Source organism: Oncorhynchus nerka, linkage group LG3 (assembly GCF_034236695.1).
Source record: "Oncorhynchus nerka isolate Pitt River linkage group LG3, Oner_Uvic_2.0, whole genome shotgun sequence".
Taxonomy (NCBI): Eukaryota; Metazoa; Chordata; class Actinopteri; order Salmoniformes; family Salmonidae; genus Oncorhynchus; species Oncorhynchus nerka.
The window spans coordinates 18,531,023-18,555,484 of record NC_088398.1 but is presented as its reverse complement, the minus strand read 5'-3'; the positions used below and the strand labels follow the sequence as shown (position 1 = coordinate 18,555,484).

Sequence of the window (24,462 nt, the reverse complement as noted above, 5' to 3'; positions counted from 1 at the left end):
AGGGCATTGAAGATTAAAGATGAAACGTGGCTGGGTCTTTCAGCATGACAAAGAAGCATTTCAAGGTCCTGGAGTGGCCTAGCCAGTCTCCAGATCTCAATCCCATAGAAAATCTTTGGAGGGAGTTGAAAGTCCATGTTGCCCAGCAACAGCCCCAAAACATCACTGCTCTAGAGGAGATCTGCATGGAGGAATGGGCCAAAATACCAGCAACAGTGTGTGAAAACCTTGTGAAGACTTACAGAAAACGTTTGTCCTCTGTCATTGTCAACAAAGGGTATATAACAAAGTATTTCCACCATAATTTGCATTTAATTTCATTAAAAGTCCTACAATGTGGTTTTCTGGATTTTTTTTCTCATTTTGTCTGTCATAGTTGAAGTGTACCTATGATGAAAATTACAGGCCTCTCTCATCTTTTTAAGTGGGAGAACTTGCACAATTGGTGGCTGACTAAATACTTTTTTGCCCCACTGTACATGATACTACCCTCTGGGGGTAGATGTCACTATTTGGACGGGTCCAGTATAACAAATAATGCATTTGCTAGAAGAGGAGTGAAAAAAGCTTCAACCTAGCTCAATCTACGTACAATAACAATCAACATATAATATTTGCGTTGAAACGTAAGAATCTTCCTGTTTCAGTATGACAGCGCTCCACGCTGTCTTCATCTCGGGTTGTTTACATTTTGAAGGAAGACCACGTTGTTTCTCCTGACCTTCCTCTGATTGGCTAAGAGAGTTTGAAACCTCTCCCATAGGTGGACCTGTAATACGGAAGTGTTATTCTTGCAGAGAAAAAATAAGAAAATAGAGCTTAAACGTTTTTTTTATATATACTTGACCACATGTAAAGGATAACTCAACGCCTACTGCGTCGTTTAAGGTTAACCGGGAAATAAGGAATGCGCCCTTTCCCCCCAAAAAATATAAATTAAACCCCTCTTGTGCAAACTAGATCCGCCATCCATACAAAGTCGATGAGCGAACGTCCCTAATAAAGATCACAAACACGTGATCAAATGTATTAATTATCGGGAAACAAAACAGAATGTTCGCTTTCTTATTTGCAATAAATGGAATTCAGATTTGAACATTTAGCGCGTTTAAATGAACCGGGAACACACATGCGCACTTGCCATGGAATGGTCAGATATATAAAGATTGGCGCCGGCGCGACAGCTGATCATTATTCGTTCATTCATTTCTGAGGGTAAGGAGCTGGAGAGGAATTGTTTGCTCATTTATTTAGCTAGCTATATTTCTCAGGAGTTTATTCTGAAAATTAGTGGTAAAGCTACTATGTCGATGGGGAACATTCAGTTCATTGGGATATTGTTTTTGTCTAAAAATCTGGAAAAGAAACCAAATTGCAAGGGCGACTGGTAACGTTAGCAAACTGTCTGGTAAACATTAGTTAGTTGATTTGATAAGACAATACATCTCTTTCTTCACATTGGTTTGACGCTGTCTTTGTTATCAACTTTGCTTTATATTTAACGTTAACACGCAAGCCACCACTGCTTTTCATGGACGTGGCATAAAGGTAGTTTAGCCAGTAACTTTGCTAGACAGGAAACTACATCATGCAAATTTTACCTAGCATTGTTGAATTATTGCTATTGCAATACATTCTTTAAGTATCATATATTTTTTCTATTTTATGTTAACGTTGTTTTAATATTGATGTATTGGAGGTAAAATTGGTTCACTGGGGAGCTACTGTAGTTAGCCATAGTGACTGTCCAAATCCTCCCGCTTCGAGAAATTGGCGCGTAGTTGGGTTTCACAAACCATCAAAAATAATGATCATATGGTTACTTTCGTTAACAATAACAATGTAAGTTATGACCAGGGCTTCTGACATAACATTGGGACTACGGATACAGTAGATTTTATGCAATTTGTGCCAGATTTCTTTGTGGAATTGAGGACGGTACTCACAAGCTCAACCCTCTATACCCATTTGGCATTCCATTTTACCGCCCGGACAAAAACAGCCTTTCATGTTTTGAACTTGTGAAGATGCTTATTTGTACAAACACTAAACTATCTTTGCCATTTTAACAATGTTTTCGCCCTGTCTCCTTTTCAGTGGAACTCTGAAGCATTCAATTGACAGAATGGCTAACGTTAGACGCAGGTATGGGAAGCCACACTAATAAAGCATCGTTATCAACAAGAATGATTGCAAGCGAACTTTAAAATTGAATATTTGTACATGTTTGAAAACAATTAGTATGTTGACTGCTTGCTGCCGCTAAAAGTTGTCTGTCCTTTCAGTGGTCGCATCACATTACAAGCAAGAGATGAGAACGCACCGGAACAGAATGTCAAGATCGCACGAAAAAGAAAATCTGAGGTTTGTTCAATTAGCTAGCAGTATTATTTTTAACCATTAGTGTAGCGGTACTGTTTATTGGTCTTAAGCCAAATAAGAACTACAGCTAATGGTATTGTCCGTTATACTTTTCAGACATCAAAAAAGATGCCACCCGCAGTGAAGAAACAAAGCTATGAAATACAGGTTGGTTGCTTGTTTATTCAACCAATTGACGTTAACAAGTTGTGCCAGTGATTGATGACTGTAAAACATGTGGGAGAATATAGGGGTGAACTGGTAAATAAATTCGCATGGATGTAGAATTAATGCTACATACACACACGACTAGTTATCTGTGTCACTGGGTTAGACAGCGCGCAATAACCCCGCGTTTTGTCTGTCCCTCCCTTTCTCCTCCCCGCCTGATCTAAATCGCATTGCGTTCTTTGTTTTGTATACACTATGGAACGCGCATCAATACCCGTTTCTGTCGCCATTAAAATAATCATTCTCTTTTCGGTGTTTTTTTAAGTTCATGTGTACTATAGCTTTGAACAGTTTGGTACTTTTCACTGCGTGTAGCATGCTGTGACCTATTTGTTAATGATGGCTCTGTTGGCTATATGGAATTTTCACTCTGTAAATGCATGCTTATTTATCTGCATTCGCTGCTTATGTGACTATATGCTGATGAAAAGAGTGAATTTGGTGCCTTTTCTCTCTAGAAACGGTGGTCAGAAGAAGGGGCAAGTCCATGTGTCCTTGTAGAAACACCACACAAGGAGCTTGTGATGACCAGAGACATGTCTGGCTTCAAGCAGTTCCGATTCAAAAACATCTTCATCAAGACCTCACCGCTGCCCTGCCTCAGGTACTGTGTGTGTGTTGAAGGGGCTTAGCCCAAATTCCGTTTACACCTCATTGGTGGCAACTGCTCCCCTGTCTTTGTTCCTAAACTGTACCCCCCCCACAACACTACTTAGGAAAACTCTGTCATTTTTTATATGGCACTCCTGTCAATGCAAATCTTAAATACAAGGTCAGGGTGGAAGTAGACCTGCAACTAGAGAAACTTTAGAAATGGGCTACTTTTTGCCTTTTTTCATGTTTATGACTATTGATGACAAACATTCAGTATCTGGTTTTGGGCCTCAGTCAATGCCAGTGTACACCAGATGTCCTGTTAAGACCGGTGTGTTTCCCCTTGGCAGCTGGGCCAGCTCGGATGACGTGTGGATTAAGATGCTGAACAAGGAGCTGAAGTATGTCCATGACAAGGGCTTCCTACAGCAGCACCCCAAACTAAAGCCCAAGATGAGGGCCATTCTCCTGGACTGGCTTCTAGAGGTACGTGTGTCTCTGAAATGACTTGCTGTACTCTACAATCTTGGGCCTATTACTTGTATGCTCTTGGATTTGCCATAACTGGATTAGAGGTCGACCGATTATGATTCAACGCCGATACCGATTATTGGAGGACCAAAAAAAAGCAGATGCCAATTTTTATTTATTTGTAATGACAATTGCAACAATACTGAATGAACACTTATTTTAACTTAATACATCAATAAAAATCCATTTAGCCTCAACTAAATAATAACCTATTCAATTTGGTTTAAATAATGCAAAAACAAAGTGTTGGAGAAGTAGAAAGCTAATGTTTGAGTTCCTTACTCAGAACATATGAAAGTTGGTGGTTCCTTTTAACACGAGACTTCAATATTCCAAGGTAAGAGTTTTTAGTTTGTAGTTAATATAGGACTATTTCTCTCTACCATTTGTATTTCATATACCTTTGACTATTGGATGTTCTTATAGGCACTATGGTATTGCCAGTGTAACAGTATAGCTTCTGTCCCTCTCCTCGCTCCTCCCTGGGCTCGAACCAGGAACACAACGACAACAGCCACCCTCGAAGCATCGTTACCCATCGCTCCACAAGAGCCCTCTGCAAGGGGAGCAACCACTCCAAGTCTCAGAGCGAGTGATATTTGAAACTCTATTAGCGCGCACCCCGCTTACTAGCCAGCCATTTCACATCAGTTACACCAGCCATTAGGCTTGAAGTCATAAACGGCGCTGTGCTTGCGAAGAGCTGCTGGCAAAACGCACGAAAGTGCTGTTTGAATGAAAGCTTACGAGCCTGCTGCTACCTACCACCGCTCAGTCAGACTGCTCTATCAAATCATAGACTTAATTATAACATAACACAGAAATACGAGCCTTTGGTCATTAATATGGTCGAATCCGGAAACAATCATTTAAAAACAAAACGTTTATTTCAGTGAAATACGTAACCTTTCCGTATTTTATCTAACGGGTGGCATCCCTAAGTATAAATATTCTTGTTACATTGCACAACCTTCAATGTTATGTCATGATTACATAAAATTCTGGTAAATTAGTTTGCAATGAACCAGGCTGACCAAACTGTTGCATATACCCTGACTGCGTGTAATGAATGCAAGAGAAGTGACACAATTTCACCTGGTTAATATTGCTTGCTAACCTGGATTTCTTTTAGCTAAATATGCATGTTTAAAAATATATACTTCTGTGTATTGATTTTAAGACAGGCATTGGTGTTTATGGTTAGGTACAGTCATCAAACGATTGTGCTTTTTTTCACAAATGCGCTTTGTTAAATCATCCCCCTGCGTTGCATTGATTATATGCAACGCAGGACACGCTAGATAACTACACATGGTTGATGATATTACTAGTTTAACTAATGATTATGATTGTTTTTTGTAAGTTTAATGCTAGCTAGCAACTTAACTTTGCTTCTACTGCATTCGCGTAACAGGCTGGCTCCTCGTGGAGTACAATGAGGCAGGTGGTTAGAGCATTGGACTAGTTAACTGTAAGGTTGCAAGATTAGATCCCCCGAGCTGACAAGGTGAAAATCTGTCGTTCTGCCCCTGAACAAAGCCTAGGAACAGTGGGTTAACTGTCGTCATTGATAATAAGAATGTGTTCTTAACTGACTTGCCTAGTTAAATAAAGCTATAAACATTTTTATCGGCGCCCAAAAATACTGATTTCCGATTATGAGAACTTAATCGGCCATTCCGATTAATCGGTCGACCTCTGAACTGGATACGCATGAGCCAAAGGTCTGATACTCCACCTCCATAGTTATTACCTCAGGGGTTCTACATCTCCAATAATTTGACTTGTTTACTATAGTGCCACAGGATTTGTACAGAGGTGACTGATGTCTAACCCATCCCTGTTTTGTCCTGTGTTGTAGGTGAGTGAGGTGTACACTCTGCATCGAGAGACTGCTTATCTGGCTCAGGACTTCTTTGACCGCTTCATGCTGACACAGGATGATATGGCGAAGGACCGACTGCAGCTCATAGGAATCACAGCCCTCTTCATCGCATCGAAGATGGAGGTAGGTGTAACGTCCTCCATTTTATGCTCTTCTGGATGGTGACCACTGCTTTAGTTTATACTGTCAACAAATTAATAAGATGGCATTAGCACTTCTCTTATTTTCTTCTCAAGTCTAATTGTTCCCTCCTTATGTCCCTCAGGAAATCTACCCTCCAAAGCTCCATGAGTTTGCCTACGTTACTGACGGAGCCTGTGAGGAGGAAGCGATCCTGGAGATGGAACTTGTCATGTTGAAGGTAAGAAACCCCCTGTGCCCAACACTGTACTAATTCAGTTGTCACACATGACTTAATGACTCTCCTCCATCAGGCGCTGAACTGGAACCTGTGTCCAGAGACGGTGATCACATGGCTGAAGCTCTATGCTCAGGTGGAGTCTCTAAAGGATGGTGTCAACTTCCTGGTACCTCAGTTCTCTCAGGACACCTACATCCAGATCACACAGGTGAGTCCACTAGCCCCCCTCCCCCGGCAGCTTCTCCTGACACTTGACTGTTGTGGAAGGTTTTTAGCTTCCCTACAGCTGTTTTAATGGCTGTCCTGGTCTCTTCATGTTACAGCTTTTAGACCTGGCCATCCTGGACATCAACTCTCTGGACTACCAGTATGGGATACTGGCTGCTGCTGCCTTCTGCCATTTTTTCTCATTTGACGTTGTCCACCAAGTATCAGGTAAGCATTGATTTGACATCGTGTACATGGGTTGGCCCCATTCTAGAACCCCACAGCCCTCGTGTTATTACATAGTTACTAATGTCTGTTTCTGTGCAGGTCTGACGTGGGATAGTATTGCTCCCTGTGTCCGGTGGATGACCCCCTTCATGCGCACGGTCAGCGCCTGTCCCAGAGCAGAGCTCAAGGACTTTAAGAAAGTGACGTTTGACGAAAGACACAACATCCAGACCCACGTAGACTACCTGTCCATGCTGGTGAGGGCTCACACAACATTTTCAGGGGCTGGAATGGGTACAATATTCAAAGAAAACAACCAGAATGGCTGCTCACTGTTGGCTGTTTAGAGTATCTCTACCAGTGTTTGGGAGTAGCAAGTCTCTTTCACCCAGACATGTATTGCAGCCATATTGGTGATGCATGGGCAGCCATTTTGTGCTACAAAGTCATATTTTAAGTAAAAGAATAGAACTGCGCATACAACATGTTCATTGATCTTATTGAATCATCTTGTCTGTTGCAGAGCGACGCTCACCAGAGGCAACCGGACAGCCAAGATAGACTATCGCCTGCTGCCATAGGAGGGATATTGACTCCACCAAAAAGCACAGAGAAACCAGCCAATCACTGAGCCCCAGGGTCTCCTTGTGTTGATCTTCTAACCAACCAGATGAAGGGAGAATTCCCTAGATGTCATGCCTGACCAGCCAGAGGCTGGGGAACTTCGGAACCAATCAAATTAGCTTTTGGGCATAACTCACCTTTGTGTAGCATGTTAAAATGAGTTATTTTACTTTTTATACCAAGCTGTATATCAGTATATATGCAGTACAACCATGGAAATCAGCTCATGGTTACTATATTGACATATTTCGTCAAATGATTGCAACAAAGACCCTGTTCTTGCAGTCTTAATCCCCAGAATTTGAGTTGACTCAAGCCTTTCTCCATAGGAAAGCATGTCTGCTGCTCCCCCTTTGTTACTTGAAGCTGAACATCTCAAGACATGGGATGTTTTGATGGCTAAAAAGCTCATTATTTTGAGGTGAATTGGTACATGATGCTCACAGTTGAGTTGCTTAACTCTGTCTCTTAACAATGTGTAATAATGTGTATCTGGTGCTGTGTAGTTTAAATCTGGGTGCTCCTGGAAATGCTTAGCCATACAGTAACACTGAAAGCAGTCTTGATGTTTGCTCTGGTGACATTTTAAACATTTGAGCTGTTTTGAAAGGGTAGTGCAGGGCTAACTGTTTACTACACAACCTTCTTAAACACTTTTTGAAGTTGTGTCTTCTCACCACGCTGTGAACGACTCGCTGTGTCTTCTCACCACGCTGTGAACGACTCGCTGTGTCTTCTCACCACGCTGTGAACGACTCGCTGTGTCTTCTCACCACGCTGTGAACGACTCATTGCATTCTCCTGCCACAACACATTCCTGGACAACTTGACTTCAGTAGTTTGATTTACATTTTAACATTGTATTTATTTGTTCATTTAAGCCTTACAATGTTTTTATGTCCATATACATTCATAGGGCTATGAATTCAGGGCTTTCACAATGCCAAAGGCAAACAATTGAGTCACGGGATGCATGTTATTTATGACTTTATCTGTTATTGGGTGGGAAAACCCGGTATAATGCAGTTACATATGAAATGTTGTAGTTTTGCGCCAACCTGTCCGTGGTGCCTTAGTTGAACTACTATGGTGATAGTGTGATGTGAAGACTTGAGAACCCAAGAGGTTCCAGTGCAGGGCTCCAACCCAGTCAGTCTAGCAAACCTGTGACTGTCAACTGAAACCTTCAGTGTTGTGCAGATGTCTGCTGAGGCAGCAGTATACAAAGAACCATGTTTAAACTGTAAATGAAATACTAATGTATATATGTTATGTACATAAACTCAAAGTTTTCTAATGGAATTGTCTTGAATAAATGACATAAAATGCATGTTTTTGCATGCATTTCTATGCTTGACATTGCAATGGCAGCATTTGCCTTGTACTTGTTCGACTATGGTTTGTTAAATTCTTGTGACTTGGCGAGGGAGTGACATTTAGAACTGGTCTAACTTGAATGAATCAAGCCACAAGATCCATACACAATACTACCTCTTACATAGACTGGAGAAGTCCTCTTATTTCCATCTGAAATGGGACTAACATCGCCTTGCCTTCAGCAAGCGTGAGGTGTGAGCATCACCCCTTCGCGTCCTCTGACATAAAAAGCAATTTTTCACAGAATGATGGGGTGTTATAAAGACGAGGCCCGCACTTTTAACATGTGCTTTGCATTACTACAGTATCCTGATCAGGCCTCGTATTGTCTTGGGTCTGGCATTTCATGTTTACACATGCCATGGGAGTGTGTCTGAGGGGGAGGGGAACGCTTTACTACTCGAATGACAGGCGTTGGGTAAAAGGAGCCTTAACCGTGACTGAGACTGGTAAAGTCTCAATGAAGTGCTCAACTTCACTCCAGTATAGACTGGTGTTCGTTGAAACCAGAGGGACACTAATCTAATGAACAGGTTAAAAAGTGGGCCAAAGCAGCTGTAAGAGACTCAGTAATATGTGATTGTGTTAAAGCTCCAATGCATTTCAGGGTAACAATTAACTTACTGTGATGGTAACTTAAATAGCTTCTTAGCAAACAGCAATTTCTCAAGCAACAATTTTGCTCACTGTGGGAATGGTCTGAGTGGGGAGGGGAAACTATCTGTTATTGGCAGAGAGGTTTTGAACTATTTATTTTTGGTCTACCTAATCCACCGCCTTCACTATTATTCCAACCTCGGTGTGGAAATATACTGTACTGTATATTAAACACAGGAATATTACGTTTTTGACTGGACTGGGCCTTTAAGAAAAATTGCCCCAGTCTTCTCTCTAGTACCCCTAATGTCCCCCACCCTGAAAGGACTGAACAGTGGGCAGTGACCCCTGGTCAGTCAGCTCCCCTTGGGTGTCTGTGTGTGATGATGCATGTCTCTACCGTGAGGCCAGCGTGTTTGTGTGTGTCTGTGTTTGAGGGGGTAGTCTAGGAGGCAGTGGGAGAGCAAGGCAGCCATGGGCCGCTCTCTCTCCCCCCTCCCCAAGGCTAGGTTGTGAGAGGTTATTGTGTTGGCCTGGGAATGCATGGCCCCCACCTCTACATGCCAGAGTTATTGTAACCCCCCACCCATCCCTCTTAAACCAACCCTGACAAAGAGACCCTCTCCCCCCCACCCCCAACCCAACTGCATAATGAGTCCTTCACTTTTGTTTCTTTCATTTTCCAACTTAACGTACATGTGCTACCATCTCCACGTACAAATAGCCCATATTATCTATGACACATCTACAGTAGGAATGTTTTTTTAAATCCTTGAGAGAAACTATAACAAATTGAACATAATATAATTTGACCAAATACATTATTTTTCATGTATTTCATGTAAAGATTTGAAACTGCCTCACTGTGCCTTTAGGAGCTGCAGATTACACCACCAGAGGGCAGTATGTCCCTATGTTAAGAATAATCATGGCCGTATTTCTCATCCCCTTAATCACTGTTGTTGAACCTTCTCTCATACAGTGCTATGTCTTGATAAAGCCTGGGCCATGGTTCATTAACAGTTTCCATATAATAGAGATGGAGTTACTGGACAAAGAAAGTTACAAAACCAAATGCAATGCCTTGAAGAAAAGCTATTTTTAATAAAAGTAATATACAAAATGAATATCTGACGTTAGGTTGCTATAAAACGTTAGATATGTACATTATTTATACATAATAACATGGGGGCAAGAACCTTGAGTCCTGAATACAGTAAGTAGAGACGCTGGGCTGTGAGGAGTGAAGCCTTACTGGGTTTGTGAGTTCTGGAGTCTATGTGTGTCCTGATCAAAATCACTGAACGACCTGCAACCACATTTATCCATTGTATCTATAGTTTTAGGTTAATATATGCAAACATAGCAACTGCAGTTAAGAAATATGGGTGGAAAAATGTAAGGGTGCAGTCGATAATTGGACCAAACACCAGTGTACAAAAGGCACCCCCAGTAATTTGAAATGTGGAGACAATAGCCAGAAGGGATTTGATCAGTGTGTTCGTTAGGGAAGTGTTCCTGGTTCTCACTTTGTCCCCACTGTGCATCACAGTAACTCTACAGCCATGGAAAAAATGAGATATTTGTTTATACAGCTATACATAAGAATGATCAAGAACAAAATCGTAAAGTGAAGACATTTTGGAGAGCTAGTTTTGGGGAGTTTCTGTCTACCTACGGCAACAAACATAGATCCATTTCAATCAGATCATTTGTAAAATAATTGTCAGCAATGGAGTTTCTGTGATTGTACTGTTCAACTTTTCTTTGACTACTCACAACTATTCCTCCCCAGCCAACCCCTCCCTGTATGTCCTGTCTCCTTTAGCACAATACATTCATCAGACGTTGTCAGGACACTGTGGGGTCATCCTGCCCTCCTGTTTCCAAGACGATAGGACAGGAAGTTTCAGAAACGATTGGCATCACACAACACCATCTTTGAACCAACATAGAGCTAGAAACAGAAGAAAGGAGCAGGTCCTTGTAAGACACATCAACACAGTGCACCACAAGGGCTGGGTTCATCATGTCTATATTGGAGTAGAAAAATATTTCCTATCTGAAACCCATCACTATATTCTATAATACACATAATTGATGCCAAGTGAAGGTTTCTCACCAGGCAGATCAACAATGCTTTTACCATTCTAAGCATTTTAAGGTTTGTACTTATTTTTGGGTAAATGGATTCTGCAATTAACACTGAGAATCATCCACTAGTGCAATTAGACCGTGATTGAAAGGGAAAGTATTTGACAATAATCTAGAACCTCCTGTATATGAGTTACTCATAACTTCACATATCAAGGAATAAGCAACACGATTGACTGCTTTCTTCGTCTAATCAATTTTCCTTTACTTATATAAAGGTTCCTCCTAGAGATCATATCTACCTCCTGATGAACTGAAGAAGGGGAACTCCCCTTGTGTAGGGCAAAAATGCTGTTAATATATATTGTCACAGGATAGAATGTCATAAAGGAACAAATCAGAGCTTCTCCATTTGCCCGTTTCCCTGGCATGACTGTCTTTATCCAATAGGATGTCTGAAACAAAAACGTTAGAATACAAAATAAATGGGTACCGGTAACATATACATTTGACATACTAAGTTCAAAGTCCTTATAATGTAGAAGAACAACATTGTCCCTGTTGGTTCAACATCATTTCAGAGCTCAAATAAATACAGTTTCAACACTTCACCGAGAGAAATAAAACGGAATAAATAAATTCATCTCACTAAGACTTGTAATCCCTCTTCCACCACATAAAGCTTCAGCAAACCTGTCAACATGAAGAAAAAAATAACAGGAGCCAATTTTCTGTGTGCTTTGTTTCCCTTACAACCAACCAGCATTGACACACCAGACACAATCACTAGCAGGAACTAAGTCAGTCAATGTTGCAGTGTATGATGTTGTGGTTTATGAATACCCTAAAAAGGGTGTGGCAGGTTGTCCTGACTATGGCTCCTCTGACTCTGGCTGTAACACAAAGCGTCCCTGTATGTCAGCGCCAGCGCCGGTCGCTTGTACATTTCGCTTAGAGCCTCAAACTTGTCCCCCCAGTGGGATAGCCGGTCGAAGCTGAAGGCTGCTCCCTCCTCTTCCTCTGCTGTATTTTGGGAGATAGCAGAACCCAGCGAGCTGAGGCTACCGACTGGGGACCCGGCGCCCTCGATGCTCCAGACATGATAGCTGTCCGGCGGGAACTCCTGACTGTCGTTGTCGGCCTCCCAGATGATGCGCGCCACATAGCTCTTGAAGTCCATGGGGCAGTGGCCCACGGAGCTAGCATGCGCATCATTACTATCATTCGTATAGCTAGCATTGCTAGCGTGGTGATGATGGCGGTGGTGGGGGATGTGGAGGTAGGGGGTCCCTGAGCTGCAGGCTGAGCCAGCAGGGTGCACCTCCTCCTGGGAGCCCTGGGAGGACTTGATGAGAGGGGCGGTGGTGCAGGATGAGGACTGGGACAGGCTGGAACACAGGGGCCTCTTCAGCTCTGTGATGTCATAGGCATTCTGGAGGGATGAAATGGCATCAAATTGAAAACATAAGTATGAAAAATAAGTACATGGTACTATCTAGTGGTCAATTTAGAAATTCATTTCAATGAACAGCGACATAGATCATTTCACTGTGCTGCAATGTCTGACCTGTGTGTGTGTTTACTAGATATCCCTCTAGTGGTGTGGGGGCTGTGTTTGGCAAAGTGGGTGGGGTTATATCCTTCCTGTTTGGCCCTGTCCGGGGGTGTCCTTGGATGGGTCCACAGTGTCTCCTGACCCCTCCTGTCTCAGCCTCCAGTATTTATGCTGCAGTAGTTTATGTGTCGGGGGCTAGGGTCAGTTTGTTATATCTGGAGTACTTCTCCTGTCCTATTCGGTGTCCTGTGTGAATCTAAGTGTGCGTTCTCTAATTCTCTCCTTCTCTCTTTCTTTCTCTCTCTCGGAGGACCTGAGCCCTAGGACCATGCCCCAGGACTACCTGACATGATGACTCCTTGCTGTCCCCAGTCCACCTGGCCGTGCTCCTGCTCCAGTTTCAACTGTTCTGCCTTATTATTATTGACCATGCTGGTCATTTATGAACATTTTGGCCATGTTCTGTTATAATCTCCACCCGGCACAGCCAGAAGAGGACTGGCCACCCCACGTAGCCTGGTTCCTCTCTAGGTTTCTTCCTAGGTTTTGGCCTTTCTAGGGAGTTTTTCCTAGCCACCGTGCTTCTACACCTGCATTGCTTGCTGTTTGGGGTTTTAGGCTGGGTTTCTGTACAGCACTTTGAGATATCAGGTGATGTACGAAGGGCTATATAAATAAATTTGATTTGATTTGTGTTTGTATGTGTGTGTGTGTGTATATATATATATATGTATGCGTGTATGTGTGTGTGTGTGTACCTGGTCCTGCTCTCCTCCTCCCTCCTCGTTGTAGTTGAGGATGTTCTCTCTGATGTCCTCCCAGCTCTGGTGTTCTGCAGGGATGTGGTACACGCCCCTCTTCTGGAACTTACTACGACTGCCCTTCTGGTTCCACACTGTCACAGCTACCAGCACAGCTACAGGACACAGAGAAAGGCAACAGTTCAGTCATTAGAGTGGATGGAAGAGATGGAGAGATAACACTACTGTACTCTACATGCATCTGAGTGTGGAAGGGAAAGAGATGAAGCAAAACCTATCCTTTTCACGTTCACCTCTTGTCTTCTGTTGGCCATCCGCTGTCCCTCAGGCAATCCTACACGGTCTTTTCCCCTCTCCCTTCATTCCATCCCTCTCAATTTCCCCTCCTCACTCTCCCTGCAAGTCTAACCATCATATATCACTGATTTGTAGACATTCACCACTGCAGCTACTTCACCCTTTTCCTCATCTCGCTTGACGTTTCTAGTTTTAGCACTCAGATGTTTATGTTAGTCTTCTCATCCCACTCTCCTTTCCCTGGCATGGGGCTGTGATCTCTCTACGTCGTGTATCAGGGCCGTCAGCGTTGACAGAGGGGCCCTCGGGGGCACTGCCAGTCTGACATCACACAGCCATACCCATCAGAGGCTCATACAAACCTTGCTACCCGTCACATGTCACTGAATGGCCCTCTAGTCTCTAGTCTATTTCCCCTGCCCTCGCTTCGACATACATCTACAGTTGAAGTCGGAAGTTTACATAACCTTAGCCAAATACATTTAAACTCAGTTTTTCACAATTCCTGACATTTAACCCTAGTAGAAATCCTGTGTCTTAGGTCAGTTAGGATCACCACTTTATTTTAAGAATATGAAATCTCAGAATAATTAGTAGAGAGAATGATTTATTTCAGCTTTTATTTATTTCATCACATTCCCAGTGGGTCAGAAGTTTACATACACTCAATTAGTATTTGGTAGCATTGCCTTTAAATGGTTTAACTTGGGACAAACGTTTTGGGTAGCCTTCCACAAGCTTCCCACAATAAGTTAGGTCAATTCTGGCCCATTCCTCCTGACAGAGCTGGTGTAACTGAGTCAGGTTTGTAGGCCTCCTTGCTCGAACACACCTTTTCAGTTCTTCCCACAAATTTTCTATAGGATTGAGGTCAGGGCTTTGTGATGGCCACTCCAATACCTTGATTTTGTTGTCCTTGAGCCATTTTGCCACAACTTTGGAAGTATGCTTGGTGTCATTGTTAATTTGGAAGACCCATTTGCGACCAAGCTTTAACTTTCTGACTGATATCTTGAGATGTTGCTTCAATATATCCACATACTTTTCCTACCTCATGATGCCATCTATTTTGTGGAGTGCACCAGTCCCTCCTGCAGCAAAGCACCCTCTTGATGCTGCCACCCCCGTGGGATGGTGTTCTTCGGTTTGCAAGCCTCCTCATTTTCCTTCAAACATAACGATGGTCATTATAGCCAAATAGTTCTATTTTTGTTTCATCAGACCAGAGGACATTTCTCCAGAAAGTACAATCTTTGTCCCCATGTGCAGTTGCAAAACGTAGTCTGGCTTTTTTTATGGCGGTTTTGGAGCAGTGGCTTCTTCCTTGCTGAGCGGCCTTTCAGGTTATGTCGATATAGGACTTGTTTTACTGTGGATATAGATGCTTTTGTACCTGTTTCCTCCAGCATCTCACAAGGTCCTTTGCTGTTGTTCTGGGATTGATTTGCACTTTTCGCACCAAAGTACGTTCATCACTAGGAGACAGAACGCGTCTCCTTCCTGAACGGTATGACGGCTGCGTGGTCTCATGGTGTTTATATTTGCGTACTATTGTTTGTACAGATGAACGTGGTACCTTTAGGCGTTTGGAAATTGCTCCCAAGGATGAACCAGATTTCTTTTGATTTTCTCATGATGTCAAGCAAAGAGGCTCTGAGTTTGGAGGTAGGCCTTAAAATACATCCACAGGTAGACCTCCAATTAATTCAAATGATGTTAATTAGCCCATCAGAATCTTCTAAAGCCATGACATCATTTTCTGGAATTTTCCAAGCTGTTTAAAGGCACAGTCAACTTAGTATATGTACTTCTGACCCACTGGAACTGTGATACAGTGAATAATAAGCGAAATAATCTGTCTGTAAACAATTTTTGGAAAAATTACTTGTGTCATGCAGAAAGTAGATGTCCTAACCGACTTGCCAAAACTATAGTTGTTAACAAGAAATTTGTGGAGTGGTTGAAAAACTAGTTTTAACGACTCCAACCTTAGTGTATGTAAACTTCCGACTTCAACTGTAATTACACATCTATCTATATAGTGTTTATCAATGCTGCGAATGGACAGCATTATAATGGCTACTCTTTCGATCTTTTAACTTCTTATGGCTGCAGGGGCAGTATTGAGTAGCTTGGATGAAAGGTGCACAGAGGTGCCCATATTCAACGGCCTGCTCCTCAGTCATAGTTGCTAATATTTGCATATTATTAGTAGTAGTGTATAGAAAACACTCTGAAGTTAGTAAAACTGTTTGAATTATGTCTGTGAGTATAACAGAACTCATATAGCAGGCAAAAACCTGAGAAATTCCACTTCCTGTTTTTTTTTCTGGGGGTGGCAGATTTTCAACCAAGCTCTCATTGAAATTACAGCGAGATATGGATGAGTTTTCACTTCCTACGCCTTCCACTAGATGTCAACAGTCAATAGAACTTTGTCTTATGACTCTAATGTAAAGGGGGTTCGAATGACACAGGAAATAGTCACCACTGCCACGAGTTGACCATGCATTCACTATGCGCTTTCACAGGGGAAGGACCTGCGTTCCACCGGTCATCTGAAGTCATTCTATTTCTCCGGTTGGAACGTTATTCAAGATATATGTAAACAACATTCTAAAGATTGATTCAGTACATCGTTTGACATGTTTCTACTGACTGTTACGGAACTTTTGGATATTTCGTCACGTTATAGTGGACGCGCTTTGTGACTTTGGAATTGTTTACCAAACGCGCTAACCAAAGTAGCTAATTGGACATAAATAACGGACATTTTCGAACAAATCAAGCATTTATTGTGGACCTGGGATTCCTAGGACTGCATTCTGATGAAGTTCATCAAAGGTAAGGAAACATTTATCATGTATTTTCTGGTTTCTGTTGACTCCAACATGGCGGCTAATTTGGCTTCTGTTCTGAGCGCCGTCTCAGATTATTGCATGTGTTGCTTTTTCCGTAAACCTTTTTTGAAATCTGACACAGCGGTTGCATTAAGGAGAGGTATATCTATAATTCCATGTGTATAACTTGTATTATCATTTACATTTATGATGAGTATTTCTGTTGAAACGATGTGGCTATGCAAAATCACTTGATGTTTTTGGAACTAGTGAATCTAATAAGCCAATGTAAACTCAGATTTTTTGATATAATATATGAACTTTATCAAACAAAACATGCATGTATTGTGTAACATGAAGTCCTAAGAGTGTCATCTGATGAAGATAATTCAAGGTTAGTGATTCATTTCATCTTTATTTCTGCTTTTTTGAATGCTATATTTCGCTGGAAAATGGCTGTGCTTATTGTGGTTTGGTGGAGATCTAACATAATCGTTTGTAGTGCTTTCGCTGAAAAGCCTATTTGAAATCGGAACCTTTGGTGGGATTAACAACAAGATTACCTTTAAAATGATAAAATAAGATAAGATGTTTTAGGAATTGTAATTATGAGATTTCTGTGTTTTGAATTTGGCGCCCTCTATTTTCACTGGTAGTTGTCATATCGATCCGGTATTGGGATTGCAGCCATAACAAGTTGCACGCTCAATGTTCCGTAAAAACAGCTCACTATATGAAGGGTGAAAGGTCATGTGAAGAGAGGGTTTTAGTCGCCCATATTTACCGAAGAAGACGAGCAGACACATGCTGATGACCAGGATGGAGCCCGGGCTGAGGGCGGCCATACGGTGGGCTTTCATCTGGCCCACCTCACACCGCTGACCTCTGAACCCCTCGGGGCAACGGCACTGCCAGCTGTCGGGGGTCAGGGCGTGGCAGGTGCCCCTGTTACGGCAGGCTGAGGGTCCACACGGGGAGGGTACACAGCGGTGGTGGCCTGATGTCTCGTCTGTCACCGTCACCTGCCCACCTGGACACCTGGGAGAGGACAGAGAACAGGTTTGTTCTTTTAACTATGTCTGTGTCCTTAGCATGTGTAAGATTGTGTGCGTGCGTGTGAGAGAGTGCTTGTACGTGTTTAAATGTGTGTGTGTGTGGAGCCAGCCTCACACACCTGCACTGGTGTTTCCTCCACAGGTCCACACAGTAGAGGGGGTTGCGGCAGGGCTTGGCACTGCAGGCGTCTGAGTGACAGCCAGAGGTCACCCCCCTCCGCTCCAACACTGTACTGAACTCTGTACTCTGACCATCCAGAGGGAGGGAGTGGCCGTTCAGCCTCACATCGCGCAAGCAGCCTGCAAGTGAGAGAGGGAGAGAGACTTAATGACTGACAAATACGAATAGGATAACATTCTTAGAGATAATCAGAGTGAATCAGAGAACTGTTTTTTGTAATTGCTGTTTCTAAGAAATGTATTTACCTTGGTAAAGTAAAATAAAGGGAAAAAAGGGAAAGATTGAGTAAATAAGATGAGGAAAGAAAGATCAGTCATTCCTTGACATGGACCTGTGGCTTATTGACCCAGCCAAAGATACCCACACTGAGAGGTAGAGGGCAGACACACCCAGGGAGAGACAAGGAGAGAGGAGCTCATTACAGTAGAGAGGAGGGGAGGAGTAGAGAAAGGATGAGGTGAAATTATGAGAAGAGAGGATGAAATGAAACAGGAGAATAGATTGAGACAAAGAGGAGACAGAGGAGAAAGAAGAGAGAATCAGTAGAGAAAGCATGGAAAGGACAGAAGAGGAGACAATCTTACCCTGGAAGTCAGCAGATTGTCCCGGGGTTGGTCCATTTCCCAGCAGCACACTGGAGGGGTGCACTACAATCTCCCGCCTGTTCCCCATCCAGGCCCTGACCTCCCGCGAGCCACCACCCTGCTCCAGGCGCAGCGTGAAGAGGTTGTCGTGACGATGCAAGCTGGCGAGGACCCACTGGCCCCCGTCCACTCGCTGGCTGGCCAGGCGGAGTGAGTGGGCACCGTCGCCCAGGTTGGCATGCACCGACAGGTGGCCGTCTACGATCTGAGAGAGCGGAGAGAGGACATCAGCAAATGTAGCTACTTTTCACTTTCCAATTGACTAAATTGGATCCTGTGAGTGATGTTACAGCAGGGCACTGACCTCCAGGATGATGTACTCGTTGGCATCGCGGGATGTCATGGAGAGCAGGGTGCCAGTGGAGGAGCGCGTGCGGAGCAGGAGCTGGATGTGTGTACGACGGGGGCTACCTCCCCCCCTCAGCTGGTAGCGTAGCATACTGTCCCTGACGAAGGACCACTCTGGCAGAGCTACAGGGGAGAGAGGCGATATAGTTAATACTCTCTCACACACATTCACACACCAAAATACTGCTGTGAAGAACCAGTCCACCAGAAAAGTCACCTACCTATGTCACACTTGTGCCCACTGTACCCGGGGTGACAGTCACAGCTGAAGGAGCCCCACTCGCCCAGGCAGGTCCCGTGGACGCCACAGGAGGGTCCACTTGCTGTCACACACACCCCGTCTGTTAGGCCACAGCCTGGGGAACTATCCAAGCTCTCCCCCGGAATTCCCAGGTCATACACCTCCAGAGAGATGTACATTATAGGTTAAATATCAGCTTAGAGAAACATAAAGAGAGCCCTCAGAGTCAGTTATCAACATTTCTGTTACAAAGGGGCTTTATGTCAACAGTCTGAGCCCAAATGGATGTCATTGCTGCCCTGTGATCCTCTCATTTCACACCTCATGTCAAATAGGGCTTTATATGTTCAACTTCCTGAGACAAAATGGGTATTACTGTTGCTGTATATAGTCAACTGTCTGATCCAAAATGGTTATCACTCATGCTGTCCTGCTGTGCTCCTCTCCCCTAACTTTCATGTCAAACATAGGACTGTATATGGTCAACTGTCAACCGTCTGAGCCAAAATGGCCACCACTCCATTCCCGTGTTCCCTCCCTTTCATATTTCCCAGCAGTGACGCAAAACCACACAAGCTAATCTGCTTTCAGGAATAGTTTATGGAGGAGATGTTCTTTTAATTTATTTCTTATTTGGACTTTGAAATCGTTTTTTGGCCCCAGTTCATAAGCTGTGCTCAAACGACCGTCTCTCCCCCCCCGGCACTCTCAGCCAGTGCCAATAGAAGACACAAAGAGATTGACGCGTTCCCACACACAAGTCGCAAAAGAGACAGAGAAGCTAACACTCTCCCAACTGGAAGACACATACACTGCGTCTCAAAACACTGTAGGAAAAACCCACTCACAAACAAATGAATATTGACAACCCCATAGAGTAAACAGACTTTTAAAAAGCATCTCTTCTTCCCAGGTATATTAATACAGCTGCCAGTCTCCATCTCCTCTCAGCTCTGTTCATAAACCTGTCACTATCAGTCTGATCGGATAGACAGCTCTGTCACTCTGACGGGGAGCATGAAAACACTGTGACAGTGAGGAAAGGATAGAACTACTAGAGAAGTGGGAAATAAAAGGTGATGGAGGAAGAGGAGGATGTGTGACTTTAATGCAGAGGGAGAGAAAGAAAGAGAACGCAAGGGAGGGGGGGGAAGAGAGAGGTTAGGGTAGAGAGGTTACCTTGCTATCGACCACCAGGTTCCTGAAGCAGCCAGTGAAAGCTTTGTAGCGTCTGTGTGTGGAGGTCACCTTCACCCCACCCAGCTGGAGAGGCTGGTTCACATTCAAGAACCTGGGATGGGGAGGAGAGGGAGATGAAGGTTGGTTTCCATCCAACATTTTTCACAAGCATAGTACATGATGGATCAAAAATGTCATGACAGGCCTGATGGAAACATTTTTCGGTAAACTTTCCAAATGTCGACCAAAAAAAAAAAAATGCTTTATGTGTCGGTAAAATTAATTATACGAGAAATGTCGATAAAAACGCTTTTATGCACAAATATTAATATAATAAATCATTATATTGAAGTAAACTTGGAGTCACACAATGACATGTTTTGTAGTCCTCCCACTACGACTCGTCGAGAAAGCATGCAATTTATTAGGCTACAGATGAAATAGGTTGGTGATGAACTTCACAGGGTGGTGAAAGTGCACCGTGAAGCTCCTTTCCAATAAATATCCAGGGTCTTATTCTGGTGACATGATGATCGATGCTTGGCTGCCAATTGACAAATACAAATAATCACGCTCTTTTGTCCATAATAATTGTAACGGCAGATTTCCTCCTCTTCATCTGAAGAGGTGTAGCAAGGATCGGACCAATACGCAGCGTGGTAAGTGTCCATGTTTTAATAGTATAAACTGAACATGACACAATACAAAATAACAAAGTGAACATAAATGAAACAGTCCCGTGTGGCACAAACACTGACACAGGAAACAAACACCCACAAACCAACAGTGAAACCCAGGCTACCTAAGTATGATTCTCAATCAGAGACAACTAACGACACCTGCCTCTGATTGAGAACCATACTAGGCCGAAACAGAAACCAAACATAGAAACACAAAACATAGACTGCCCACCCCAACTCACACCCTGACCAACTAAATAAAGACAAAACAAAGGAAATAAAAGGTCAGAACGTGACAATAATAATCTCATCATGTAGGCTATATGTGCTCTCTAGTTAACAGCGTGCAGATAGCGCTATTGGCTAGAGCGCACATGCCAATACCAGAGTGGGCACACTCGCTATATAACAAAAACATTTTTTGAGAGAAAACCATCAGTAGAGTTTAAAATACGATTGAAACCCATTTAACTTGTATTTTTGTATTCAGTACGTGGGAATTTGACCGCAAAATATATTTTTATGTGCACTATGTCATCAGTTTGTGTTTAGCTGATTTTAGAATATTCACATGAAAATCTGTCGCCAATTGGATAGAAACCCAGCTAGTGCTAGCTTGTGCATAATATGGGTGGTCAGTAGTGGTCTTCAGTGGTCTGTAGTAGTCTAGTGGTCTACAGTTGTCTCCTCTTACCTCAGGTTGCCAGGGGTCTCTCCAGAAGCCTTGCAGCCAGACTGGTCTGTCTCAAGCACCTCCACCACTAGACCCTCCACCTCATTCACCACTGCCCCCGAACACTGGTCTAGGATCAGTTGAACTGCCTGGATTAAACACATCATATAGCACCACCAAGAATGTCAGGTCCTAGCTCAGTTCATAATGTAAGCATCCCAATGAGGATTCCCCCTTCGGCTATTCCCCAATCCCCAACCATTCCCTCCTCCCAACCATTCTGGGAATATGTCTGGACCTTTCCGTCACTGACGATGTCCAGGCGGTGCCATCGGCGGTCCGTGACGGTGGATCTCGCTGGGAGCTGCAGTGTCAGTGATCCCGATCCATGGCTGATGCTGAGGGTCGGAACACCATTCCTCAATTCTGGAAGAGAGACAGGAAACATGGATGAGGAGAGATAATCACCTTGAGATCACATAACAGTGGAAACATATTCTGATTCTCCATCAATCAATCTAGTCATTTTCACAAACACATTCTTGGAAACAAGCCAATCTAGCCACCAAGCGCTTGAAACTGGCTGACTCACCAATATACAGAGTTACATTGATGAGTAAGCCGCCTTAATGTTGCATTAACAGTATGCGTGTGAAAGTGTGTATGACTACATGGTGTGTGACCTGACCAACCTCTGTGTTCTATACTGCTCCTCGGTTGAGCAGAACCAGAGAAAAATGCTTCACCGCAATCAATTCAGCAGCCATGTTTGATTTGCTATCCCCGGAGCGGGGGAACTTGGAGCAGGCTCGATAATGACATAAATGAATGCGACTGGGCTACCAAACAGGTTATGTAAGGCCTTTCTAAAGGCCAAACTGGACTAATCTTTTAGGGACATATACAGTGCCTTGCGAAAGTATTCGGCCCCCTTGAACTTTGCGACCTTTTGCCACATTTCAGGCTTCAAACATACAGATATAAAAATGTATTTTTTTGTGAAGAATCAACACAATCATGAAGTGGAACGACATTTATTGGATATTTCAAACTTTTTTAACAAATCAAAAACTGAAAAATTGGGCGTGCAAAATTATTCAGCCCCCTTAAGTTAATACTTTGTAGCGCCACCTTTTGCTGCGATTACAGCTGTAAGTCACTTGGGGTATGTGAGGGGTATGTGAGGTTGGACGGAGAGCATTTGTGAACAGCAGTTTTCAGTTCTTTCCACAGATTCTCGATTGGATTCAGGTCTGGACTTTGACTTGGCCATTCTAACACCTGGATATGTTTATTTTTGAACCATTCCATTGTAGATTTTGCTTTATGTTTTGGATCATTGTCTTGTTGGAAGACAAATCTCCGTCCCAGTCTCAGGTCTTTTGCAGACTCCATCAGTTTTTCTTCCAGAATGGTCCTGTATTTGGCTCCATCCATCTTCCCATCACTTTTAACCATCTTCCCTGTCCCTGCTGAAGAAAAGCAGGCCCAAACCATGATGCTGCCACCACCATGTTTGACAGTGGGGATGGTGTGTTCAGGGTGATGAGCTGTGTTGCTTTTACGCCAAACATAACGTTTTGCATTGTTGCCAAAAAGTTCAATTTTGGTTTCATCTGACCAGAGCACCTTCTTCCACATGTTTGGTGTGTCTCCCAGGTGGCTTGTGGCAAACTTTAAACAACACTTTTTATGGATATCTTTAAGAAATGGCTTTCTTCTTGCCACTCTTCCATAAAGGCCAGATTTGTGCAATATACGACTGATTGTTGTCCTATAGACAGAGTCTCCCACCTCAGCTGTAGATCTCTGCAGTTCATCCAGAGTGATCATGGGCCTCTTGGCTGCATCTCTGATCAGTCTTCTCCTTGTATGAGCTGAAAGTTTAGAGGGACGGCCAGGTCTTGGTAGATTTGCAGTGGTCTGATACTCCTTCCATTTCAATATTATCGCTTGCACAGTGCTCCTTGGGATGTTTAAAGCTTGGGAAATCTTTTTGTATCCAAATCCGGCTTTAAACTTCTTCACAACAGTATCTCGGACCTGCCTGGTGTGTTCCTTGTTCTTCATGATGCTCTCTGCGCTTTTAACGGACCTCTGAGACTATCACAGTGCAGGTGCATTTATACGGAGACTTGATTACACACAGGTGGATTGTATTTATCATCATTAGTCATTTAGGTCAACATTGGATCATTCAGAGATCCTCACTGAACTTCTGGAGAGAGTTTGCTGCACTGAAAGTAAAGGGGCTGAATAATTTTGCACGCCCAATTTTTCAGTTTTTGATTTGTTAAAAAAGTTTGAAATATCCAATAAATGTCGTTCCACTCATGATTGTGTCCCACTTGTTGTTGATTCTTCAGAAAAAAAGACAGTTTTATATCTTTATGTTTGAAGCCTGAAATGTGGCAAACGGTCGCAAAGTTCAAGGGGGCCGAATACTTTCGCAAGGCACTGTAGAACCACTGGGATGTGACATTAGGATTAGGGGGGACATGACTTGACATAAAAGCCACATGGCTTATAGGTACCTGAATATGACGCAGGCTTATTTTAAATGTTTTAACCTGTTATTTTAACAGGTAAGTTGACTGAGAACATGTCCTCATTTACAGCAACGACCTGGGGAATAGTTACAGGGGAGAGGAGCGGGATGAATGAGCCAATTGTAAACTGGGGATTATTAGGTGACCGTGATGGTTTGATGGCCAGATTGGGAATTTAGCCAGGACACCAGGGTTAACACCCCTACTCTTACGATAAGTGCCATGGGGATCTTTAATGTCCCCAATCATTGCCCTGGGGCATTGGGATAATTTTTAGAGGAAAGAGTGCCTCCTACTGGCCCTCCAACACCACTTCCAGCAGCATCTGGTCTCCCATCCAGGAACTGCCCAGGACCAACCCTGCTTAGC

At 43.3% G+C, this 24,462-nt stretch overlaps 2 protein-coding genes across 2 annotated transcripts in view; one reads left to right on the top strand and one right to left on the bottom strand.

Moving 5' to 3' along the window:
- The first annotated feature begins 1,162 nt into the window (after positions 1-1,162).
- Positions 1,163-8,324, top strand: LOC115103389 (G1/S-specific cyclin-E2-like). The gene is made up of 12 exons (XM_029624304.2): positions 1,163-1,215; positions 2,098-2,145; positions 2,286-2,364; positions 2,479-2,529; positions 3,051-3,196; positions 3,537-3,672; positions 5,579-5,725; positions 5,868-5,963; positions 6,037-6,171; positions 6,287-6,398; positions 6,498-6,655; positions 6,922-8,324. The coding sequence occupies exons 2-12, from the start codon at positions 2,126-2,128 to the stop codon at positions 7,027-7,029; spliced, it is 1,188 nt and encodes a 395-aa protein (XP_029480164.2). The 5' UTR covers positions 1,163-1,215; positions 2,098-2,125; the 3' UTR covers positions 7,030-8,324.
- A 1,752-nt stretch (positions 8,325-10,076) lies between these two features.
- Positions 10,077-24,462, bottom strand: part of LOC115142227 (neural-cadherin-like) — an 80,942-nt gene continuing 66,556 nt past the window's right edge. The window contains exons 24-33 of the mRNA XM_065005541.1: positions 21,843-21,970; positions 21,566-21,693; positions 20,192-20,303; positions 18,993-19,173; positions 18,728-18,894; positions 18,364-18,628; positions 17,718-17,898; positions 17,328-17,581; positions 13,404-13,561; positions 10,077-12,522 (exon numbers count right to left, since the gene is read on the bottom strand). Coding sequence (XP_064861613.1) covers positions 11,935-12,522; positions 13,404-13,561; positions 17,328-17,581; positions 17,718-17,898; positions 18,364-18,628; positions 18,728-18,894; positions 18,993-19,173; positions 20,192-20,303; positions 21,566-21,693; positions 21,843-21,970 — 2,162 coding nt within the window. The 3' untranslated portion in view covers positions 10,077-11,934. The remainder of the gene's footprint in view (positions 12,523-13,403; positions 13,562-17,327; positions 17,582-17,717; positions 17,899-18,363; positions 18,629-18,727; positions 18,895-18,992; positions 19,174-20,191; positions 20,304-21,565; positions 21,694-21,842; positions 21,971-24,462) is intronic.

Bases quoted from the DNA above. Each gene is read 5' to 3' on its own strand.
- LOC115103389 (XM_029624304.2), top strand. From the start codon at position 2,126: ATGGCTAACGTTAGACGCAG. The intron at 5,964-6,036 runs GTAAGAAACCCC...CTCCTCCATCAG, and splicing joins TGGAACTTGTCATGTTGAAG to GCGCTGAACTGGAACCTGTG. The intron at 6,172-6,286 runs GTGAGTCCACTA...TTCATGTTACAG, and splicing joins CCTACATCCAGATCACACAG to CTTTTAGACCTGGCCATCCT.